The sequence below is a fragment of the Arabidopsis lyrata genome, assembly GCF_000004255.2.
Source record: "Arabidopsis lyrata subsp. lyrata unplaced genomic scaffold ARALYscaffold_1, whole genome shotgun sequence".
Taxonomy (NCBI): Eukaryota; Viridiplantae; Streptophyta; class Magnoliopsida; order Brassicales; family Brassicaceae; genus Arabidopsis; species Arabidopsis lyrata.
Window position 1 is genome coordinate 10,325,632 of NW_003302555.1, and position 23,285 is coordinate 10,348,916.

Below are 23,285 nucleotides of genomic sequence, written 5' to 3' on the forward strand. Positions count from 1 at the left end.
TATAGAATGAATTGGGTTGTAAAATTTCTTGCCACGAGAAGAAGAAGATCTTTGTTTCTCCAACTGAATAGTTTAACATAGATTGTTTGTCTAATCAAACCTAGAAACAAAATCAAATCAACCAACTAACCAAATGCTCATTCACATTCCCTTCTGTTTATAGTATGCTTGATCTCATTGCAAACCCAAGAGTAAAGAAGTAGTATTGAATGGTACCGGACGAGTTTTTGAGCTGAGTCCCATGTTGACGAAGATAGCAACAAAAGCCGACACAAGACGCCCTGTCCCGAGCACTCCAAATCCTTTTTTTCATTATTATACATCAGATTTAAATTTGTTTTGAAGTTAAACATAAGAATAAGCAACACATTAAAGTCTTGTTCATATTTTATTACTTAACAATTTTTTTCGTCAAAATCTTCAACACATTAGTGTATGTTACCTTGGTAGGTCTCCCATGGATAAACTACGCCGTTTCCGTTTCTATCGAAGAAGGCCACATGTTATCATTTAAGTATTTTCTCCTTATTCATTCATCAATATGTCATTGAGTCTTAGATATGTCAATGATAACATTTTGTTTCCCTTATTTATGAAATTTAGAATTTAAATTATCGTTAGATGATAAAGCGGGTATTTTTAACTTAAATGAAGTATACTTTTTTTTTTTTTGTCGTCTAGATTTATTATTAATTGCAAATTATGAGAACTGTTACATAGACGATTCTACAACTGACAATTCCTTCCGACCTTTACTAGATCCACGACAGACTACACTTCCGTGACACTTCCTTCTCTGCGTAGAATCCTGGCGAACGGCTATAATTGTATATCGCTGGAGATCTCTTGCACACTTGCCTCCATTAATCTGCAAATTTATTAATAAATCGCAATACCTGGGACTCGAACCCCAGACCTCTTGGTGTAGAAGCATTAATCAACCCTTGGTCAACCAATGAGCCAAGGGGGCTTCCACAATGAAGTATACTTTAATAAGTGTTTTTTTGTCAATATACACAATAATTATATAAATAGTTCTGGATCTCCAAGTTACATAAATATTCATTACAAAGGTTATTTGGTTTCCAAATTATATAATTATAAACCAGGAAATTTATTTGATCTCCCCCATAATAATATAAGAAGATTCACGTAAACATTTAAGGTAGTTTTTGTTTCTTGCCACGAGAAGAAGATGAATTTTTTTTCTCCAGTTTTTCGAAAAGGCTACCATCGTAGATGTCCCTGACGCTATCTTTTGACAACAAACCATTTTTGTCTTTGGCTAAGTTATGTAATATTTTCCATTCTCCATAATCTGAAAGCCTGTGCAGATAATACTTAGGTATAAGCATCGTGCCATATGTATATTGTTTTTTTTTTTTTATGAAAATCGGAATGATACGTTACGTTGTGACTATAATTTAATTTGTTTGAAATAATTCAGAAACAACGAACCATCCTGTGATATCGAAAGGATCCCTGTTAGTCTTAAGCATTTTTTGAATTTCCTCTGCAGTGAGAGCACCTTTATGTGTGCGAGCATGCTTCTTGAATATCTCCTCGAATTTTGATTCCACAAATCTGTAAAATTTAGGAGAAAAGTAATTACACTTTTTTTTTTTTTTTTTGATAATCCAGGTATGCGGACGGAAGCCCGACTAGCACCAAGGCTTGAGGCCGTTTCCCTGTCGGGCCGTCCGAGCCCAACGCTCAGTGTGTTTCCTGGAGACCCGAGGGAGCCAGGTAAAAACCTCGGTGGCCAACGGGAATCGAACTGCGGGCACCATATTGGGATTACCCCCTCAAGTACCACTAGCCCAACCCACGTTGGTTAAGTAATTACACTTTGTAAACACACATGGATAACTAATACATTAAGAAAAGAAGGATGTCAAGGAAAGAGATGAAAGAACCTTCCGTCATCGTCGTAGACGTCGGTGTCACTACCGTGCATGCAAAGGTGACTATTCTTCACGTCTATTGGAAACAACGGCGAAAATCTCTTTCCCTAATTAACAATCACTATGGCTTCAAAAACAATGGTAAGATATAATCCGAATTGTTTAAGAATTAAGATATATAGATTGTTTGCATAATTAAACCTAGAAACAAAATCAAATCAACCAACTAATTAAATACTCATTCACATTTCCTTCTTGTTTTATTAATATATTCGTTATTCGGTTTAGCCGTTTTTTTTTTTGTAGCCGTCAACGTTTTTAACTTATGCTTGATCGCATTGCAAAACCAAGAGTGGAGAAATCAAATTAAAAAATAAAAGGAGAGAGAAATGGTATTAATTGGTACCGGACGAGTTTTTTGGCTGAGTCCCATGTTGATGAAGATAGCAACAAAAGCCGCCAAAAGACGCCCTGTCCCAAGCGCTCTAAATCCTTTTTTGTTTATATACATCAGCGAAAAAAATATGTTAAGCAACATATCAAAATCTTGTTTATATTTTATTACTCAAACATTTTTTTTTTTTGCTCAAAAATTTCAACACTTAGCTAATTGTGTATGTACCTTGGTAGGTTTCCCATGGATAAACGGTGCCGTCTTTGTTCCTGTCGAAGAAGGACACATGTTTCTCCAATGCAGTCAATTCTTTCTTATCTGATTTTCCTCCTACATAACGAATATAACCACATATATAGTTATGTTTCCTTGCGTAGACCATTTCTTTCGACTTGCATAAACAAAAACAGAACAACATTCCGAGAAATTAAGAAATTAAAAGAAATAATATAAAAGGACCTTTTCACATTATGCATATTTTATTATTGTTATATGTATGTCAACGAAATAATATAAAAGGACCTTTTAAATTTTCTACATTAATATGAAAAATTGGAGCCATGTTCAAATGGTACATTTGTGCATGCTAAAATGGGTCATGAACACTTTACCTTTGGATTTGGGAGAAACAGATAATAGCTCTACTGCCTGATGAGACATGAGAAATATATCAGAGATTGGAGATGACTCAGAACACTGAAATTATCACAAGCTTTCTTATTAGTTTAGGATTATTCTTTGGGGTTTATATAAACATAGATGTTGTATTAGTAATACTTATATATAAACAAAAGATTCGATCCAAGCTAATGTGGATAGAGGTTTGTGTGTGTGTCTGTACTTATGTGTCTTGGACATGTCTTGTCATGCGTAGACGCATTCCTCATTTTATACAAAAGGATCAGAAAGTGTGAGTCTCTATACATTTTTTTATTTCTTTGTTGCTTTCCATTTTTAGTTCACTATCATCCCTTTCTTCACTTACACGGTACCATCTCTACTCAAATTCTCCTTGTTCTTTCATCAATCTGACCTTAAATGTTCTCCGTCTTCATCAGTGGCTCAATAACAGTAGCAAAAACACTAACATTTTTTTTTTCACAGCAAATTGAGGCATCCAGAGAACAGCTTAGAACTCATCTAAGAACTAAGAAGAAAAAGAAGAGTGAAGGTTTATTAAGATAATCAACACCTGTTTTTGGCGAACATATATATTCTCAAACAAGACTATAACATTAGGAAGTTGTAGGCAATTTTCAAAGCTTCAAATGATGTTTATATACACTGTCCTTTATATTAATACAAATTGCCGATTCCCACCAACCTCTCTCTTCACATCACACAACATTTAGCTGGTCCCTTTGGATCTGCCCTAGCTTCCTCGCTACCTGAAGAAACAAGACTTTGATTAGAGCCTGATGGTCTTAAGACTTGTCAAAAGCAAACATTCTCAATCCAAGTTTGTCTATCAAAGGGGTTCAGTAACAGAAAGCAATATCTTATCCAGTCATCCTCATCAATTCGTAACAGTAACTGAAAACCGCATTTGGGGTTTGCAACTATAGAAATTACTTTCTGGGGGTTGAGCTAACTTCCGGTTATGAGATGTCATCATTTCTTTTTTCAGCTTAACCAGTATGTCCTCCATTGTGTATTCTCGCCGCCAATTAGTGAGCATAGGGAAGAGACTCGGTTCAACCTGATTTTATATTTCGATATAACTTGTTAGAATAAGCAAATATCCACACAGTACACACACATATATACCACCAAAGATGTCAAAGGTTATTACCACTCCAGATTCTGGGTTAACACAAGCCATGTTTATCCGGGTCTGGAACCTCACACTTGGTGGACTTTCAGGGTACTCCTTACCACAGAACAGCTTCAGCTGGAAGATTTTCCCTTCGTATGCAGTCTGATATTCGTTTATCACCAAAAACAACATTAATCTTTTCAAAGTCCAAAAGCACAAACCAAAAATTTCCTTCATTTTTGTCCACTCTAATCAATAGTAATCAAGAAATGTAACTACATACCATTTGGAGTAAAGTGTCTTAGATAACACAGCTAACAGTTATATATCAATTCGAGTAAAAGCCACACAACAACTACTTACTTCAGAAACACACAGAACTATTACCCAAAACAGAGAGACAAAAAGTAGAAGAAGACTCCAAAGCATATCCAAAAAAATGTTTGAACACTAAAACACTATCTAACAATTCTCTCTCAGCCAAACGTATTAAAAATTGCATCTTTACTCTATCAAACACAGATAAATCTAAACCAACCCTCAGAGATAGAGAGAGACATACATTAGGAGGACCAAGAATGGTGCCAGTCCAAGATTGCATATAAATATCATCAGCATCATCCATTCCATAGCTTACAGTACCATCTCCAATACCTTTCTCACCTCTTTCAAGCTCTTCCAACAATCTAAAGTTCCTCGGAACTACATCACAAAATCAATCCATTACATATCGCCCAAATCAATCATTTCCAGATCCGATACCTAATCGAGACCATCACATTCTGATTACAAAAGCTCGGAAACAAATCTAATAGTAGATCGAATCATTCAAACAAAAAAAAAAAAACCCTAGATCTCAAAATTCAATTGACGAGAACGATTGATGAAATTGGAAGAGAAATCGACAGGGACTTACCAACGACCTTGGCTTCCTCCGAACTCATCGCCGATGAATATCAGGAACAATAATGAATAATTAGGGTTAGGTGAAAAAGAGAGAGAATTCAGCAATAGCGAAGAAGCAATCTCAGAGATAGGTAGAGAGAGAGAATGTTCAAGTACTGTTTGAGAGCAGAAGAAGGCTTTCTATAGAAATAGAAAATAATAATAATTGGGATATAGAGAGACTTTTGGTTAATTTAGCTACAATAAACATTATAAGGAAAAAAATCATATATATAAAAGGAGGCTATCTCTCTCCATATGATCGCCACGTCAGCATTTTAGGCTCTTCTGGAGATGCCACATCAGTTTTCTTTCTATCCAATCAAAATATTTCATTAATATGAGTCAGCTTTTATTTTTTACACATCAGCTTCTAATTATTATTGTCAAATGGGGAAAACACAATAGCCCATGAGGAATGACCCATATGAATTTGAAAATCTATTTCACAAGTTAATAATATATTTATTATTTAATTATATATATTATTTAATTTTACATATTGATTTTTACTAATACTAACTTATTTGTTATTTATGTTTTTTTCCATGAAATTATTTTATTGGTTTTATATACTCCAAAGTTTTTTTCGCTAATTTTTGTAATCTTAACTCAAAATATGAGTGGATAATAGTATAGTGGATTAGCTAATGGTTTGAGTAAGTTTTTATCTTAATTTTTTGATCTATATATGACACTGAGGGTGAAGAGTACGTAAGGTCATCAAATTTTGGAGGTTCTATAATCCTAACATTACCATCTATAAAATTGGTTTAGGAAAGATTGTTTACGGATTGTGTGAGTGATGCATTGTTGAGTATGCTGGTTGAAAATGTATTTTAATACTAAGAATAGTTGTTCATTGTATGAGTAAATGATTAGATAATTAAAAATTACATTTATCATAATATAACATCAAATAAATCAAAATTAAAAAAAAAACCAGAAAAAACCGCGGCGTAAAGCGGGTGATTAACTAGCAACAAGAACAATCAAAATAATTTGTTATTAACAACTTTTAAAACAAACCCACGCGTAGCGTGGGTATTCATCTAGTATAATATAAATCTCTTACATATTTTGTCCAAAATAAAAAATCTCTTACATATATGTTAAATTCTAAAATTCTTTTCCAAACTAATTTACAAAGTGGTCACTTCTAATATTCAAGTGGATTGTGATTTTTTCAGGGCGTTATTCTTCAGAAAATATATCTGACACATCAGAAACGTATCCATCGGATGAATCGGAATGCTGGTGGTCCGGTGGATATATAGAAATGAATCCGGAGAGCAAATGACTTGGCCGTTGAGGACTTTGTTCAATCGGAACGCTAATCACCATCCTGTTCAATGATACCAGTATGTATCCAAAAGTCCTCTCGTGTTTCCCGTGACTCGATTTACATACGGCGACCTCTTTGCCTATAATTTTCTTGACATTGACCACCATCACTGCGTGGTCTGTGTCAAAATAAGTGGCTTGCAATCAATGGAGTGGAGAAAAAGTGTGGTTCTTTTTTAGTGATCAGTATCCTTCATTTTATATAGATCCACATGAACGAGACAAACAAAAAAATGAAAAAAAAAAACAAAATGGTCATTTCTAATATTCAAGTGGATTGTGATTCTTCCAGGTTGAATTTTGTGAATTGAATTAGAGGTCTCAAATTTTGAAAAATGTTTTCTACTGATTAATCTCATATGAATATAAACAGTGAGTCATTGATTCTAGAAAAAAAACAAAATACATGAGTTTTGAACTCTGTACAATTGAAGTACGTGAATATGCATGATCAAGTAGTTGATATTTGTATGTAATCTCTCAAAAGACTTTATTAAGATGAGAAGTTTAGTTGTAGCAAAATCAAGTTTAAGAGGCATTAAACCATCTAGATTATGTGTAAAATATGTTAGATATTTTATTTATTTATTTTGGAAGCTATAAAATGAAAATACCTCATTTTCTTTTATTTTGTAACCACGTTAAGATGTAAAATTAAAGCCTTTCATTTTCAAGTTATTTATCCGCTAAACTTTAAACATTTTCTTTATCATTTCTCTAACCAACATGTGGATGTGTTCTACAAGTTAGAGGAACTTTGAACAATGGTTAGAAGTTCGGAATAAACCCTAAAATGGTAATATTGTCTTTAAATGTCAAACTTTTTTTATAAGTTTCCAACTTCTAAATATGCATTAATTTTATTTTCATATCTTACAAATTATTAAAATATGACAATGTCATTAATAATAAATTAGAATTGATTTATATCATTTGCACAAGTGAACTTTTTTGTAGGCTTTGTTTTTTATAGTTCAAAAAGTTCTTTCTTTATTTATAAAACTACGAAATTTATAGCATGCAAATCATTAGTTTTATTTTGATAAAAATAATATCAAATCATAAATTAAAAAAAATTAAAATAAAATCTTAAATGATGAAATATGTTAATTTATAGATAAATTAATACCACTACAAATTAATAAACTATCATAGTCCCGATATTATTAATTTATAGAAGTTTTACTGTTAAACAATATCTAACCAACGTTCCATAAAAATGTCAATCTAATGAAATTCTTAATTTTGTTAAGGTAGAAAAATCATGTTAACAAAAAAAAAAAGTGGAAAATATCCATATTCCAAACATTTTATTTTATTTAGTTTGTTAATAATAAATAAAATAAAATCCCATTTAACCTAAATGTAATTGAACACAAGAATTAATTTTTTTTTTTTTTTTTTTTAAAATCAAAATACAATCTCCAATAAATGTTTAGTAGTAAGAACTAAAAAAGATGTGCAACTAGTAATGGTCGTCAAAACAACATTCCTAGTACAAGTTAATCAAATTTTGATTCAGACCTCAATCTTCTTAACCTTTCGATGGCTTTATTTGCTTTTCTTATCACCTGCTCTGTTTTTTTGAATGACGCCTTGGCCTCCTTTTTCAAATCCTCTTCCCAATACACTTCTTTTTTGTTGTTAGGTGATGATTTGTTTGGAGTATGTCTTAAGCAACCCATGGCTTGTGCTGGAGATAACTTATCAAACCATGATGTTAAAAACTTCGATTTTGATTTTGATTTCCAGTTCGATCTTTCTTTTAGGTTTTGATCAGATGATAGTGAAGCTACGTCAATGGAAGTAGATGAAGTTGAGCTGATTCTTGATTTCTCTTTAGGAAGAAGCTTCAGGGTTTGTGTTGTAGTCGAAATCTTACCTTCTCGAGAATATCTTGATGAACTCGAACCGATTCTCTCTGAGAAGTCTCCAAGCCCACCTCGTGAATTCATACTTGGATTATGTTTGATTCCTGAGAAAATCTGTGTTTCCTTTACATATGAATCCAAAGGACAAGACTTTCCGGAGAAATCAGAAAGAGCAGAAACAGAGGACACGTTTCCACAAGAAAATCTCGATGAACTCGAACCAATTCTCCTAGAACCTGAAGATTCTACAAGCCCATCTCGTGAACTCACTCTCTGATTAAGTTTGGTTCTCGAGAAAATCTGTGTTTCCTCAACAGATGAATCTAAAGGACAAGACTTTCCAACTTGGTTCGAAAAAGAAGAAACAGAGGAAACGTTTCCATGGTTCTTCTTCTCAGGGTAACTTGCCATGCTCTTGGACTGAGAGAGAAGCTTCTTCTTCGAGGACGTAGAAACCGAGTCGGATCTAGAAACCGGAAGAGATTTGAGACGACGGAAACGGGTTTCGAGATTAGAGGGAAGAGCAGAGTCGTCGATGAAGCCAGAGCAGTTGATTTTCAAGAACGTAGTGATCTTTAGCTTGTGAAAGCAGATCCTCCACAGCTGAATCGTCTTTACCAGAGAAAAATCTTGACATCTTCGTCGATTTGGTTTAGGGTTTTGGAGTTTTCTTCTTGTGGGAGAGTGAACGATGAAACTATGATTCTTCTAATTTATGCTTTTGACCATGCATTTATAATAATTCTTCTGGCTTTGAATTCTTTCTATTTTTGTCTTCTAAATTCCCTTTTTTATCCGTTAAAATTATGTTAAATTTCCATTTTCATAATTTGTAATTGAATGCGTATATATCTATACACTCAGTAATTTCCTTTATTTTGCTATGTAGGGTCACTACAAAATTGACATGTATTTATTAATTTATCTTCAAAACGAGTTTCCTTTCAAAAAAAAAGATAAAGAATGTACATATAAAGCAGGGCATGATGTCATGAGAAAACCCTAATCGATTAAAAACATCACAAGGAGAATGTATCATCGACAGAGTGAAAAGGAGTATAAGAAGCATGAGGAGGAGGAACGACTATAAGAAGTATTAAAAATCCCAATCTTTTCAAAATTGTAGTTGTAGAAACTATGGAAAATGTGGAGCCGCCAAATGAGAGACAGAGACTCATGGCCAGAGATGCAACTTTCTACATCAAATACACGTACCCAAGTATGGGTCATCGCTTAGCCTGCGTTAGAAGACTCATGAAGGAAGACAGAAGGCATTGAACCTGACTCAGGAGAGTTTACATGGGGCACACCTAACCAATTGAGCTAATACATCTTATAATATTGTTATTAACTGAGTAATTATTAATAGTGAGTATGGGGCACGTGCCCCACCTCAACACACTGTAGATCCGCCACTGTCCCTGAATATTATTTATAAATGTGTTACGAGTTAAGATATTACTCGTCTTTAGAATTTTGAGCTACATGGTCCTAAAAATATATGGACTTAAATTTCCTAGTAGTCGATTAAGTATTGAATCAGTCAGACCTGGCCTTCTTTGACATTTTGACGAGTTTTTAACATTATTTTCTTTTGCTTCGACTCTTCTTCGACTCTCTTCTTCGCCTTCTTGAATTCTTCTTCCCAAAACAATCCTTCTACGCAGCTCTCTTTTGTCTTTTTGCTTTTGGATGAAGACTTGCCTTGTAAGCAACCCATGGCTTGTGCTAGGGGTAACTTATCAAACCATGATCTTAAAAACCTCGATTTCGATTTCTCTTTTTGGTCCAGATAAGATGATGGGGAAGCTGAATCAATGGAGGTTAGTGAAGTTGAACTGGTTCTTGAGTTCTGTTTAGGACGAAGCTTCAGGGTTTGTGTTGTTGGAGTCAAAAACTTAGGGTTTATCCGTATTGTTGAACTATAGCCAATTCTCCCAGAATCTGAGAAATCTCCGAACTCACCTCGTGAATTATTCTCAAACCTCGAATTTACACTCGTATCACGTTTGATTCCGACAGATGAATCTAAAGGACAAGAGTTTCCAGTTAGATTTCCCGAGAAACTTGAAAAAGAAGAAACAGAGGAAACGTTTCCACGACTCTTCTTCTTAGGGTAACTTGCCTTGCTCTTGGACTGAGAGAGAAGTTTCTTCGAGGAAGACGAAACAGAGTCAGGTCGAGAAACCGGAAGAGATTTGAGACGACGGAAACGGGTTTCGTGATTAGAGGGAAGAGCAGAGTCGTCGGTGAAGCCAGAGCAGTTGATTTTGGCGACTTGTTCAAGAACGTAGTGATCTTTAGCTTGTGAAAGCAGATTCGCCACAGCTAAATCGTCTTTACCAGTATTAAAAATTGGCATCTTCGTCGATTTGGTTTAGGGTTTTGGAGTTTTTTCTTGGGAGAGAGAACGATGCTATGATTCTTCTTCCACGCAAGAGCTAATTCATGCACTTATAATAATCATCGTCTATAGATTCTTTCTATTTTTGTCTGCTAAATGTCCTTTTTTTTTCTCTGGTAAAAATATGTTAATTGTCCATTTTCATAATTTGTAATCGATCGAGTTATGAAGATAATTGTAGAATTGACTTAGATATATATATATATATATATATATATATATATATATATATATCTTCAAACGAAATTCCTTTTTTTTTTAATAATAAGTATATATTCAAAAAGTAAAAATTTTAGAAAATACAGAAAATTGACAATAAATAATACTTATACAAAGAAGCAATTATTCAAACAAGGCCTCTTGTTATCCAGTTTTCAGTAACAATATCAAAAACTAAATTGAAACTTGAAAATAAAATGGTTTATAATATAAATGTAAGAACAATATTAAGCTTTTACAAGATAAAAGTAGAAATTCTACAAAACCAAGGGCCTCTCAACTGAAGAAGTTTTACCTTTTTAACCAAAAAGTATCAAAAACTTTCGCTATCTTTCTCAAAGTTTAAGGCTTTTCAGGGATCTCCTTGTGTCTCCATCTTCTTGCTCAACCTGAAAAAGACATACATATGTAAGAAAACATCGAAATCGTAGACACAACAACATCTGCTTGCAAATTATTTAAGCTATCTTGTGGAATCTCACCTCAACAACTACTCTTGATTTCTTCTTTGCTTTTCGGTTATCATCAGACTTCTTTAAAGCTCTTCTTTTATGAATCACAACTTGTTCTTCAGCATCATCGTTCTCCTCGTCATCCGAGTCTGTAGAGAGTTCACGATCGGGTTAATATAGTTTCTCAAAATGCATGGATTCAATTATTGAGTGAAAATAGTGAAAAGAAGAAAGAAACAGGAGGGAGATGAATATTACCATGATCATCACCTTCAAGGTAAGACTCCTTAGATGGAAGACCAGAGAAGTCTTCCATGTCTTCTTCTTCTTCCTCTGCTTCGAGTTCATCATCGCCTTCAACATATTCAACCACTCCTTCCTGAGATATAATTTAATGAATGAAGATCAGTAGAAAGAGGTTGCATATAGGTTTGATGGACTACCAAAATTACACGGCTTATACAAAAGTACCTCCTCCTCTTCTTCCTCAACTTCTTGGTTGAGTTCGATTTCTTTATTAAGAATTTTGTTAAACGCACGATCTGAGATATTGTATATGTCAGTAGGGTAAATGCCTGTCTTCAAACGTTCCATCAACTCGTTTTCAATAGCCTGTAAAAAAAAGAATCAGCACTATCATGAGAACCTCAGAACTACAGTTAAGCAAGTAAATCAAAACATAAAAACAACAAATCGTGACCTTATCCAACTGAGCTGCTATTTTAGCCTTATCCTCTCTTCTTAACTCCCTCTTTATTTGCCTCCTAGGCCTAGGGATTATTACCTCCCTGTCATTCAAAAACAAAAGCACAAAATAATTAATCACAACAAGAAAATAACTAGACACTTGTAAATCAAACAAGATACCAAACTACCCAAACAAAAACCAGAAGGGGACAAGACCTTGTTTTCAGAGCAAGTTTCCTCATACGAATACGCATATGAGTCATTTTAGTCAGTCTTCGTTTAACCTTATGCTGCAACAACTTGGGCCAGTACAACTGCCACACGCAAGAAGAAATGAATTAAGACCCACCAAATCATAAGACATTGACATTGCTAATGAAGAAGAAGAGTAAAGAAATAAACAGTGGCAATAAATCTCAAGCTCACCAAGTGTTTGTCAATCATTTCAAGAGCCATCTCATAGTTTACAGGCAGCTTAACTATCTCCCACAAGTTCTTTGGCATGTGAGCTCTCTCAATAGTCTTCATATATAAATAAAACACTCCTGAGTAAACAACAACAACACAAGAGAATCCATTTGTAAGAAACCACCACAACAACACTAAACTCAAAAGAAACATCTTTCTAATTACCCTTTACTACATCAACTAAATCAACACCCAATCCTAACTATTCCAACACACAGAATCAGCTCAAAGATTGACTCTTTTTAGAAATTACCATCATGGTCACGGATAGTGGCGTATCGGCTATTAGCAAGAGGGCAAGAGCTTTCATTACAGATTCCGGTTACGTTATATTGATTTCTGCAGAAGATTCCAGTTTCGAATCTACAAAAGCAGAAGAGAACAAAACAAACCCATCAACATATTGAGATACAGCTGAAAATTGAAAGCTGAGAAGTGAGGATTAAAAGACATACTTGGCCATGTAACTGCAGTGATTGTGCCCGATGACCTGCCATATAACCTTATCGTGTTGCATCTTTCACGGTGAAGCTTGAAATCAGCTAAAGGGTTTAGCTTTCGGGAGAGATTTTAGGGTTTATGAGAGAAGATGAAGAAGAAGGACGGCGGCGAGCAACTGTCGTCGAAAAAACTCGAAGGGAAGTAGTTCACTACACTTGATTATTAGGGTTTCATCTTTATGGGCCTCATAGCCCAAATCTTAAAGGCTGAAACTCTATAAGACCCAACTTATTAAAAAGCCCAAAAGATATAAAACCCTAGCTGTTTATTCCTCCTCTCTATATAAAAACCCTTATAGCTCATTTCTTTTCAAAACCCTAGATCTTAATCCCAAAAATGGCGACGGCGTTGAAGAAGAACAGAAAGAAGAGAGGACACGTCAGCGCCGGTCATGGACGTATCGGAAAACATCGCAAGCATCCCGGAGGTCGTGGAAACGCAGGAGGTATGCATCACCACCGTATCCTCTTCGACAAGTACCATCCAGGTTACTTCGGCAAAGTTGGTATGAGGTATTTCCACAAGCTTCGTAACAAGTTCTTTTGCCCAATCGTGAACCTCGACAAGCTCTGGTCACTTGTTCCTGAAGACGTGAAGGCGAAATCGAGCAAGGATAATGTTCCGTTGATTGATGTGACGCAGCATGGTTTCTTTAAGGTTTTGGGGAAAGGTCATTTGCCTGAGAACAAACCTTTCGTTGTGAAGGCTAAGCTTATCTCTAAGACTGCTGAGAAGAAGATTAAGGAAGCTGGTGGTGCTGTTGTTCTCACTGCTTAGGTTTTTCAATTCAGTCTCTTTTTAAGTATTATTTTCATGTTTTTGAACTCAGCTTTGTTGGATTTTGGAATCAGAGATCTTTTAATCTATGGTATTGGATTACATAATTGCTTTGTGTTATTGGGAAATTTTGATTGGTTTCTATGATTTGTTGATTTGATTCATCTCTGCATTTACAATTGTGTCATGTTCTTCATGTTCATTGCCTCTTATTTCATATAAGAGCATTTTACAACAATGTCTTAGATTGATCAATTTTGGGAATCACTGTGTTCTTCTGGCATGATTGTTTTGGTGTAGGCCATTTTGTTTATTATGAATTTGCAATGACTTGTTCAGCCTTTGATTGTATTCACCATTTTGAATAGTGTCATCTTCTTCACATTTGATCTCTTCAATCTCTTCTCCTATATCTGTTTGGCCCCTCCATTTCCTTATTCTAGCTTCTGCTAATGAAGCCTGGACATTTTATACAAACGTTAATAATACCACAGAAACTGATACTTAATTGACAAGGATTGCTTCTTTACCTCTCTGTTCCAGTTGGTTCTATAGATTATCAAAAGTAGAACACATGTCCTGTTAGCATTCCTGTCCATATCCCCTGTATTTGTGTGTGTATTCAGATCAACTCCAAGCTTAACATATATGCAAGTTTTTTTTATCGAGATTGGGTTTTGAGATTATACTTACCTTTACTCCAAGTTCCATCTTGTAGCCGAGCACTAGACCAGTAGTTATACCACATAAATAGTAACACCCAACGTTCACATAAGCAACGATCCCTTGCCATCCAGCTCCAACTGCGACACCTTTTGTACCCCTATCGAAAACCAAAACACATTTTAACTTGGACATAGTAGCCTTAAAGTTGATGCAGTATATGGTTGATATGTTGCATAAGAATCTCACCAGAAAGAACAGGCTGAATGTTGTTGATGACGATTGTGAGAGCCAGCTTTGGAATCAGCTGCTTCACGTGTCCTCTCACTTCTTCATCATCAGAGAAAATTTCTGGATACTTGTCTCGTACCACGATGAGAGTCATTGATATCATAGCTCCAATTGATACAGAAGTTATCATTGCCACTATCAACAAGAATTTCGCCCTTCTTGGGTGTTCAGCTCCAAGCTCGTTTGACACTCTTACACTGCACATATAACATATTTTTCCTCATCCAATTGTTAATCTTTTATTTTTCTCAGTCTTTGTGATGTACCTCACAGCTGCATTGAAGCCAAAGGCCACCATGATCGGCCATCCCAATTTGTTCATGCTGTAACCCAAAATCGTTAATTCTGTTCTTAACTAAAAGTCTAAAACACAAGCTTCATTGAGACTTAGATAGAACTCACCAAATGGAAAGAGCAGCCACAGAGACTTGAGGGTTCTTGAGGTAACCCGCAAACAGAATCAACGCCTTCAAATACCAAACCTCTGGGCTGAAACCAACAAACATTAAGGTCACTAGGTGTACTCATCAATGAACCATTATGTATCGATCTGATTCCAAAATGTTCCGATATCTCACCAAACCATGACTGCAGAGGCAAGAGACAATCTTGCAAAGCCTCTGAGAATATTCTTGAAAGCCTTCCATGAGAGCCCTGACCAAGCTCTGCCACAAGAACCACCACAAATATATACTATTTGAGCAACATCTATTAACCACCACGACACATTCAATACAACAGCTCCTCCGGCCATTCCCCATCCGAGTTTCAGCATCAGAAACCAACTCAACAGAGTGTGCTGTAACAGCACGGTCACTGCTATAACCGCCATTGCAATCACCTTGCTTTGTGCCTATAATAATTAACCAATCTCATAACTAAACAAGTTGAATTTACCTTAAGTAAACTGATTTTGATGTTGTTACCTGCAAGAACTTGGCGGTGGCGAAGTAGTTGACAGCGTAAGCAAAGAGCTGAGGAATCAGCCAAAGGGTGGATTAACTAAAAGTTTTGTAACGTTACTGATTCATGTCTTAGATATATATGCGTAAAAGTTATATTTACGTAATGAAGTTTAATTATTACCATAAGGCCGACAGAGAAGCCGGGGATGACGGAGTTCTGTATGGAGACGGCAGCTAGAGCCAGCGTGTTGACGTGTCCGGCGAGGATCTGAGTGACGGCGAGTATTGGCAGAAAGATGTGAATATCGCAGGACCCGCGAGCCACCACAGCTTCTTTGACTCGGCCGCAAACTGCCGGAGGAAGTCTCTATCACCGGAGATCGGAGGCATGTCGGTGTCGGATGTGGTATGTGTTTGATGTTCTTGTTCTGAGGAGATAGTATCTTCATGATCAACGTTGAGAGTTTCCATAAGTCTTACGAGCTAAAGATAGATAGTAATATCTTAGACATGCATGCATAATAAATAATGCATATATTTTTTTTATTTTTTTTGATAAATTCTATCGGTTCATTCGGTCGGCCTCGCACTACAAAAAAAGGGGTGATTAACGTCAGTTTTATTGTGTCAAAAAATTAACTGACACAAATTCGAATTAATTAATAATAAGTGACACTAATTTGGCAGTTCAACATCATTTCTAATAAGTGATGTAAATAGCACCTGATTTATGACGTTTGTTTGAAATTGATGCTAAATAATCTAAATTTGCATCACTTTTAACAAGCAACACTAATAATTCGTATTTGTAACAGTAATATAACTGATGCTTTTGCAAATTTTTTCGTATTTTTAATAAAAAAAAATTTGCATCAATAACAAGTAATACTAATTTAACCTCAATTATAAAACAGATGCATGTATGTGACTTAATTATTATTGTTTGGTCATGTTAATATAATATAATAAAACATTAACTAAATAAGAATAATATTCTACCCATGTGAATAGAGTAGACTCAAATTAACGACAAAAATACAAAATGACTCTTGCAAAGCCCATCTAAGTAAAGCCCATATATGTTCATCTTCTCTTCCGCCGTTGGCCATTACACATCTGCTCTTCTTCGATTTTGCTTCAGTTTTGTTTCCAAAAGAATATTAAAGTAGATGCAAATCAATTTTCTTTGTTTCCTTTGTTTGTAATCCATTGTTGGATTGAGAGTACGGTGATTTCCGATGATTCCAAGCTCCGCCGCTTTTATCACGATGCCTTCGATAGAGCAAGAAGCAGTCTTCGATTTGATTAACTATCTATGGATGATTTTGATTTGTGCTTTGGAAATTTCATGAAGAGCAAAGAGAAGCCTCTTATTGGCAGATGAGTTACTCTCTCTCTCTCTCACTTATACTAAATATTTATAATCACAGATCTGAACAAACTATGAAGAAAATATATATGTAATTATCTTCTTTTATGTAATTCATGTCCTATCTTTGATATATTTGATGTTGGGTTGGTGAATCTACAACTGATTTTATTTTTGATTAAATTGAATATATAATTTTCTGATCGTGGCTAAGAATTCTCCCAGCACCGTTCATGTAACACTTAATAAAAATATATATATATATATATATATATGTGAAAACCTAAAATATTTCATTTAGATTCCCGCAAATTTCTAACCTTAAGCGGGAGTGGTATCATAATTCTTAGGTATCTCAAGCGTCAGTTACTCGTCCATATATATATTCACCTTAAAATTATTTTGATATAGCGTTTTTCAAGAGCAACAGAGAGGATCACCAAGTTTCAGAAATCTGAGTACAACTCTAAATAAGGTAATTCTAGTATTTCATCTCTTTAATTTTCAGATTCATTGATATTTGATTGTCGTTTTATGATTGATCTCTTAAACAAATCACACCTAGCTTAGTTTTCATTTTCTAATTTGTAATTCAAAAGCATGATTATCTCCTCTTTGTGTTGTTTGACTTGATTGTTTGTGAAACTTTAAATTCTCTGTGTACGACTTGGAAAATTTATCATTTTCTTAGTTTATATCTTTGAAACTCAAATTCACACCATCGTTTGTTTTGTTTGTGTGTGTTGGATGCTTTGATAAACATACATAATTATAGAAAGAGTTAGTAAATTATTAGTCAATTTGTAAAATCTTGCAGAACTTAATCTCTTGAAAATCACATCTCCCGATAGTTATATATAGAGAGGTAAAGAAGTAGAGACGAATTTAAACTAATAACATATCTACGTATTTCTTATTTTAACCTAGGTAATTATGGATAAGTCTTGGATAGACAAACCTCGTTTAAGTGATGACTATACAAAAGGAGTGAAAAGTTTCTTAGATTTTGCATTTGGCAAAATTAAGGTGGACATGTTGAAATGTCCTTGTAATCGTTGCTGTCTATTCAAGTCTAAGTCGAGAGAGGATATTGAAGGCGATTTAATGTGTTTTGGATTTCTAAGTTCTTACACTAATTGGGTATTACATGGAGAAGAAATTAGTGTGGTTGAAAATGCAACTGAAACACTTGCTGGGGGACACGCAACTCCAGTTGAATCAGCTCCAGCTGAATTTGATTTAACTGCAGAACTTTTGGATGATCTCTTCCCTAACATCGACATGAATACGTGTTATGGACTTGAATGCTTATAATCCTTCTTGTCCAGGTTATAATTAGTCCTAGTTCGTTCATTATCATTGACTTGATTGTGTTAAACATGTTTCTATGCATATTTCTTCCATCACTTAAGATCTTTATTATATTTTCCAGTACTTAATAGTTTTATTTATTTCATGTGTAGAGTTATGAATTTCACGGATTCAGAGACGCAACCGCCGGAAGATGTGCCACTTTCACAGATGGAGTTCAGTGGTCCGCATGAACTTGCACCAGAATGTAACAGCTTCAAATGGAAAGTAAAAATCATAGGTAAAGTTAATATATTATAATTCTAAATTCATGGTAGAAACGTTTGTTATACTCCTCATCAAGCACCTAATTTTGTTATTTTGATTATGGATCGTGTCGCTTTAATAACTAAAGAAGTGTTTGATTATTTAATAGATGCCAATGGAGAAATAGAACAACAAACATTGACGACTAAAGATATCTGGAAGTTGCAAAACCGCAAAGTCATTGTCCATTTTGATGAACGCAATGGCCAACCTGATGAAGACTCTGGAGGTTTATTAGGGTCATGGTTGGGCCAATTGAGTCATGATGTTAATTTGTTACCTATTGACTACAGTGATTGGAGATTATATCCTCTCCACATAAAGGAAAGAGTATGGGAACTAATCCAGGTAACAATAATTAATATTATTTTGTAATATTTTGGTTATATAATTGACTTTCTGAAAACTCATTGTTTCTTTAAAGCATATGTAATAATTTTTTTGATTCTAAATTACAGACAAAATTCTGGTTCGATAGACCGGAAGCAAGAAAGGACTATGTGCTTAGTGTATTAGGGAGCAGATGTAAGGATGTTAAACGTAATCTTTGGAAGATCTACAAACGAAATGATCGAAGTGAAACAATGCTAAATCGTCCCACCGTAGTACCAGATGATCAGTGGCGAAATTTTGTGACAGTGAGATTCACTGAAAAATGGAAGGTATGTTTCTATATTAATCTAATATATACTGTGTGAAATGCAAATAACTTCCTGGTAATGAATTTGAATTGAAAGAATATGCGAGAACGGAATATCAAGAACCAAAGCAAGAATACTATACCACATCTTTGTGGAAGAAAGAGTTTTGCGAGAAAACGACGTGAAATTGTAAGTAGCTTATATTGCTTACTTTGGTGATTCTCATACTTTTTCATATATATTTTGTTGTATATTACTTAATTGTTATATGGTGCCTTAATAGAATAATTATTGGTTGTAGTTCTTATTAATAATAAGCTCTTGCACATACATATATAATGAGTCTAAGGATTTATTTAAATAATGTCTGCTCTTTAATCATTTTTAATGTATCCGTAGGAAGAACAAACTGGAAAAACACCGTGTCGAGCAGAATTTTTCATTACAAGTCGCATGAAACCTGATGGAAGTTTTGTATGTGAAGAGGCAAAAAACCGTGCGGTTAGTTTTTTTATATAAATGCATTGTTAAGCTAATATGCTTAGTTTTATCAATGGTTATGCTTGTTTATATCTTGATTAAATATTTCAGGATGAACTCACACTCTTGATGAGTCAAAATCCTTCAGCTGGAGGGTCAAACAATATCACCGCAAGTTTGGATGATGAATACTCCAAAGTATTTGGTCCAGAGCGTTCAGGACGCGTCCGTTGTGTCGGACGTGGACCTACACCTTCAAAATTGCCGAAATGTTCTCCTACTCCAATATTAGATGCAACAAATTCCGAAGTTGTTGAGTTGAGGTCACAAGTTTCAGGGTTGCAAAGCCAAGTCCAGAACTTGGCTGGAATTATTCAACAATTAGTTGGTGCCTCTACTACTCAGGTAAATTTATGGTGCTTAGTTTTTCATGTTATAATAGTGTGTTTTATTGTGAACTAATGTTACTGTATGTATAGACAACTGGATCGACAACTGGATCGACGCCAAATTTAGCTGCTCTGTTAGCAAACTTAGCCAATCAGCCAAATTTTACTACTATTTTATCGAGCTTGGCCAATCCACCAAATTCTCAGGTATTTTTTTGAAATCTTTTATGTCTTCACTTGTTTAATTCATCATATCTCCTCAACTCTCTAATATTCTATTTGATATCGAAATATCTGTGAAGAACTAGTCAGGAGAGAGTAGTCTGACATAATTTATTGTTAATTGGGTTGTTCATAGGCAATGCAAGAAGGACATGAAAATCGGAACGTGGGCAACTCCGGTACTTAGGATTACAAGATCTGGTTATATTAAGTTCATTAGCTATATTTCTTTGTGGATTATGTGTTTGCTTTCTTTAAACAGTGATATCTACATTTTGTTACATTCAACTAGGTTTTATATTTGATGCATTTTTATTTTATCACGTATTTAATAGATTTGATATATTATTTACAAAATAAAAAAGTCTATTACTTCGATTGTAGAAGTGATGCATAACCATTAACGACGATTATATAAAGTGATGCAACAACAATTTGTTAGAATCAATTACAATAAATGATATAAATATTTTTTATCATTTTTTTATAAACGTCACAAAAGTTAATATCAACTGTGATAAACTGATACAATTTATTTCATCGTTTATACTAACTGATGTCACTATTAATATCACATATTTTAAATGACACAAGTTTACCATCACTTGTGAAAGCTGACGCAAATTATTTACATCAATTATTAAAACTGTTAGTAAATATTTACATCAGTTATTGTAGTCGTCGCAATATTTACATCATTTCTTATAACTGACGTATTGTAGCATCATTCGTTATAATTGATGGAAATGTTGTTATCGGTTGCTATAACCGATGCATTAATTTGCATCGCCACTTTTGATATCAATTATATAAGTGATGGTAACTCATTTGTATCATTCGATAACCGATGTAAGTATAGAAAATAAGTGATGCTATCCACATGTTTTTTTTGTAGTGTCGGTAGGAACGCACCGACGTACTACAGAGTGGACTTCTCCCGATCCATGTAGAATTGGGCCACCACACTGCATGATCCGAGTTTGGAATACCTTCCGACTAATGCCAGGGGGTAGTCAGACCGCCTGCATTTCTGACTACCAGGTAAACCAATTGGGCCAAGCTGACAGACTTCCCAAACAAATGTGTTTTTGTTTTCAGGAAGAAACGAACTCGGATCTGGGAATTTCACCCTTCACCAAAGCTTCATCTGCCACTAGACCAGAAAGGCTTGGGCATAATGCATATATTTATATGTCTATGATAGCGTATAGATAAATATAAAGTTTTATAAGTAATTAAGCATACTAGGTTCTAAAAATTTAGTTAAGGCTTGTCAAGATTCTAGTATTGTTCCATAATTCAGAGATGCAATGGAGTGTACGATCGAGGATAAAGTGGTCTAACTTTTAGTGACCTTTATCACCCAATTTTACTTTCTGAAATTAGTTGACTGAACTCAAGTCATTTGGTATCTATCTTTCAAGTATTCAACATTGAGCAATTGAGCATTATTATAAAAATTAATATTTACTAATTGTCTAATAGCATCATGAACGGAAATACAACCGGAAAATTATAGTTTGCTTATAATTGGTCTGTGGAAACTGCAAAGCACATTTAAATGCATTTGGAGCAAGACAGAAAATTTTCAACCATAAAAAAAAGGAAACGACGTCATTCTATAAATCACCAAATGACGACATCTTTCTATAAAAAAACAAAACAAATATAAATCAAATTAATGCAATTTATAATTCGATATAAATTATCTAGATAATATTCTTTTGTCAAAAGAAAAAGAATTGTCATCTAATTTACCAGAAACTATTTTAAAGATCAGAAACATTCATTGCCATGAAAAAACAAAAGCTAACAAAATTCATAACCAAAAACCTCTACAAAATCTACATTCATTAATCAAGGGCTAATTGCAGTTTTAAGAAAAAAAATCTAAATCCTTTTATGTTTAAATTACTTTTCACAACAAAAAATTTCATCCTTATTTGAAACCCTTGTTTGAAAATCGCTAGGCGCTAGTCGGACGCTCAGTATGGGCCTAGCGATTAATCGGAAAATCGGATTAAAATCGTTGATTAGTTTTAGGGTTATTTTAATATTTTTAAAACATATTAATCTAATATTGTTTTCATAATTGCAGTAAAGACATATATAAAACTGTATTTTTAAGACAAATTTTTATGATTTTTATTACAAATTTATGATTTTTATTAAAGTTTGAACATAAGTTATTGTAAAACATCACAAACTCCCAATTTAAATGATTGAATAACAAAAATAAAAAGTTTTTTTCATACTTGGAATCTAAAAATAATCGGGATATGTAAGATTAGGCGGGGAGTAATCGGATTAAACGAAAAGTAATCGGATTAGGCGGAGAGTAATCGGGTATCAGCTGCTCTGCAAAAGTATATTGGAAGTCTTGGAGGAATTGGAACTTCGGGTGTTGGTTCAAGCTCTTCATATTCCCCAAAAGAACTGAACAAAGAAATAACGCCAGAAAAGGTAGACTTTTGACTCAAGTTGAAGAAATGATGTTCGTCACTGTTTATAAGGAGTCTAAAGTAGAAGTAGAACTGCAAGGATATTTATTGCTTTAGTAACAATGGTCAAACTATAGTAAGACAAAGATTTCTTTAGGAGATTAGTCATTAATCGAGGCGGATAGGATGGACCTAGCGATTAAGCGGGGAGTAATCGGAGTAGGCGGGAATTTTTAGAACGTGAAACTAGTTTGTGACACACGACATCATTTTCTGTTATTTTTTTTGAAGAACGTCAATGCTAGAAAAATACTAGCATATAAATTTTCTTTTTAATTAGATTATCTTTAATTTAAACTGCATCACTAGTTAGTCAGTAAATCTAGAGATATTGTTAATTCGTTCGTAGATAAAACAATTTAAAAAAAAATACAAACAAAGTAAGATATGTCCTAATTGATTGAACATATCCGGTTAAGTGCTTGTCGTCGTCGGAAGCCCTGTTGCTATGGAGTCGTCCTTGGTAGCGTCAGGTTTGTAGTCTA

General features: G+C 34.3%; 7 protein-coding genes and 1 pseudogene across 9 annotated transcripts; 2 read left to right on the forward strand and 6 right to left on the reverse strand.

The window, feature by feature from the left end:
- Nucleotides 1-988: 988 nt before the first annotated feature.
- Nucleotides 989-3,058, reverse strand: LOC9326641 (probable peroxygenase 7). Of its 2 annotated transcripts, XM_021011690.1 has the most exons (6): nt 2,910-3,058; nt 2,527-2,628; nt 2,311-2,396; nt 1,917-2,011; nt 1,459-1,584; nt 989-1,326 (listed from the first exon to the last, which is right to left on the reverse strand). In XM_021011690.1, exons 1-6 carry the CDS (start codon nt 2,956-2,958, stop codon nt 1,161-1,163), a joined length of 624 nt encoding a protein of 207 aa, XP_020867349.1. In that variant the 5' UTR covers nt 2,959-3,058; the 3' UTR covers nt 989-1,160. The 2 variants fall into 2 exon arrangements, with proteins under 2 accessions (XP_020867349.1, XP_020867348.1); XM_021011689.1 differs by lacking the exon at nt 2,910-3,058 and having other exon boundaries at nt 2,527-2,731.
- A 392-nt stretch (nt 3,059-3,450) lies between these two features.
- On the reverse strand, nt 3,451-5,147 carry LOC9329332 (ubiquitin-conjugating enzyme E2 variant 1A). Its single transcript, XM_002893225.2, has 5 exons — nt 4,971-5,147; nt 4,617-4,756; nt 4,091-4,216; nt 3,871-3,997; nt 3,451-3,686 (listed from the first exon to the last, which is right to left on the reverse strand). The coding sequence occupies exons 1-5, from the start codon at nt 4,996-4,998 to the stop codon at nt 3,631-3,633; spliced, it is 477 nt and encodes a 158-aa protein (XP_002893271.1). The 5' UTR covers nt 4,999-5,147; the 3' UTR covers nt 3,451-3,630.
- Nucleotides 5,148-8,015: 2,868 nt separating this feature from the next.
- Nucleotides 8,016-8,851, reverse strand: LOC9329334 (annotated as a pseudogene).
- Nucleotides 8,852-9,354: 503 nt separating this feature from the next.
- Nucleotides 9,355-10,763, reverse strand: LOC110224754. The gene has a single exon (XM_021011688.1). It carries the CDS (start codon nt 10,574-10,576, stop codon nt 9,758-9,760), a length of 819 nt encoding a protein of 272 aa, XP_020867347.1. The 5' UTR covers nt 10,577-10,763; the 3' UTR covers nt 9,355-9,757.
- A 253-nt stretch (nt 10,764-11,016) lies between these two features.
- LOC9329335 (protein mak16) lies at nt 11,017-13,065 on the reverse strand. Its single transcript, XM_002893228.2, has 9 exons — nt 12,900-13,065; nt 12,698-12,807; nt 12,403-12,521; nt 12,193-12,290; nt 11,990-12,077; nt 11,761-11,901; nt 11,548-11,668; nt 11,320-11,438; nt 11,017-11,226 (listed from the first exon to the last, which is right to left on the reverse strand). Exons 1-9 carry the CDS (start codon nt 12,959-12,961, stop codon nt 11,173-11,175), a joined length of 912 nt encoding a protein of 303 aa, XP_002893274.1. The 5' UTR covers nt 12,962-13,065; the 3' UTR covers nt 11,017-11,172.
- A 169-nt stretch (nt 13,066-13,234) lies between these two features.
- LOC9329336 (60S ribosomal protein L27a-2) lies at nt 13,235-13,829 on the forward strand. Its single transcript, XM_002890533.2, has one exon. The coding sequence runs from the start codon at nt 13,282-13,284 to the stop codon at nt 13,720-13,722; it is 441 nt and encodes a 146-aa protein (XP_002890579.1). The 5' UTR covers nt 13,235-13,281; the 3' UTR covers nt 13,723-13,829.
- Nucleotides 13,830-13,839: 10 nt separating this feature from the next.
- LOC9326642 (protein DETOXIFICATION 32) lies at nt 13,840-16,090 on the reverse strand. The gene is given in 11 exon segments (XM_021011691.1): nt 13,840-14,181; nt 14,253-14,299; nt 14,302-14,326; nt 14,416-14,534; nt 14,635-14,873; nt 14,943-14,999; nt 15,079-15,165; nt 15,255-15,529; nt 15,603-15,675; nt 15,677-15,863; nt 15,866-16,090. Coding segments are annotated over 11 exon segments (1,491 nt in total). The 5' UTR covers nt 16,053-16,090; the 3' UTR covers nt 13,840-13,986.
- Nucleotides 16,091-16,670: 580 nt separating this feature from the next.
- Nucleotides 16,671-20,624, forward strand: LOC110224375. 2 transcript variants are annotated; one of them, XM_021010374.1, is made up of 9 exons: nt 16,673-17,425; nt 18,414-18,541; nt 18,677-18,915; nt 19,026-19,229; nt 19,305-19,397; nt 19,608-19,709; nt 19,800-20,093; nt 20,168-20,284; nt 20,436-20,624. In XM_021010374.1, exons 2-9 carry the CDS (start codon nt 18,418-18,420, stop codon nt 20,484-20,486), a joined length of 1,224 nt encoding a protein of 407 aa, XP_020866033.1. In that variant the 5' UTR covers nt 16,673-17,425; nt 18,414-18,417; the 3' UTR covers nt 20,487-20,624. The 2 variants fall into 2 exon arrangements, with proteins under 2 accessions (XP_020866034.1, XP_020866033.1); XM_021010375.1 differs by lacking the exon at nt 19,305-19,397 and having other exon boundaries at nt 16,671-17,425.
- The last annotated feature ends 2,661 nt before the right edge of the window (nt 20,625-23,285 follow it).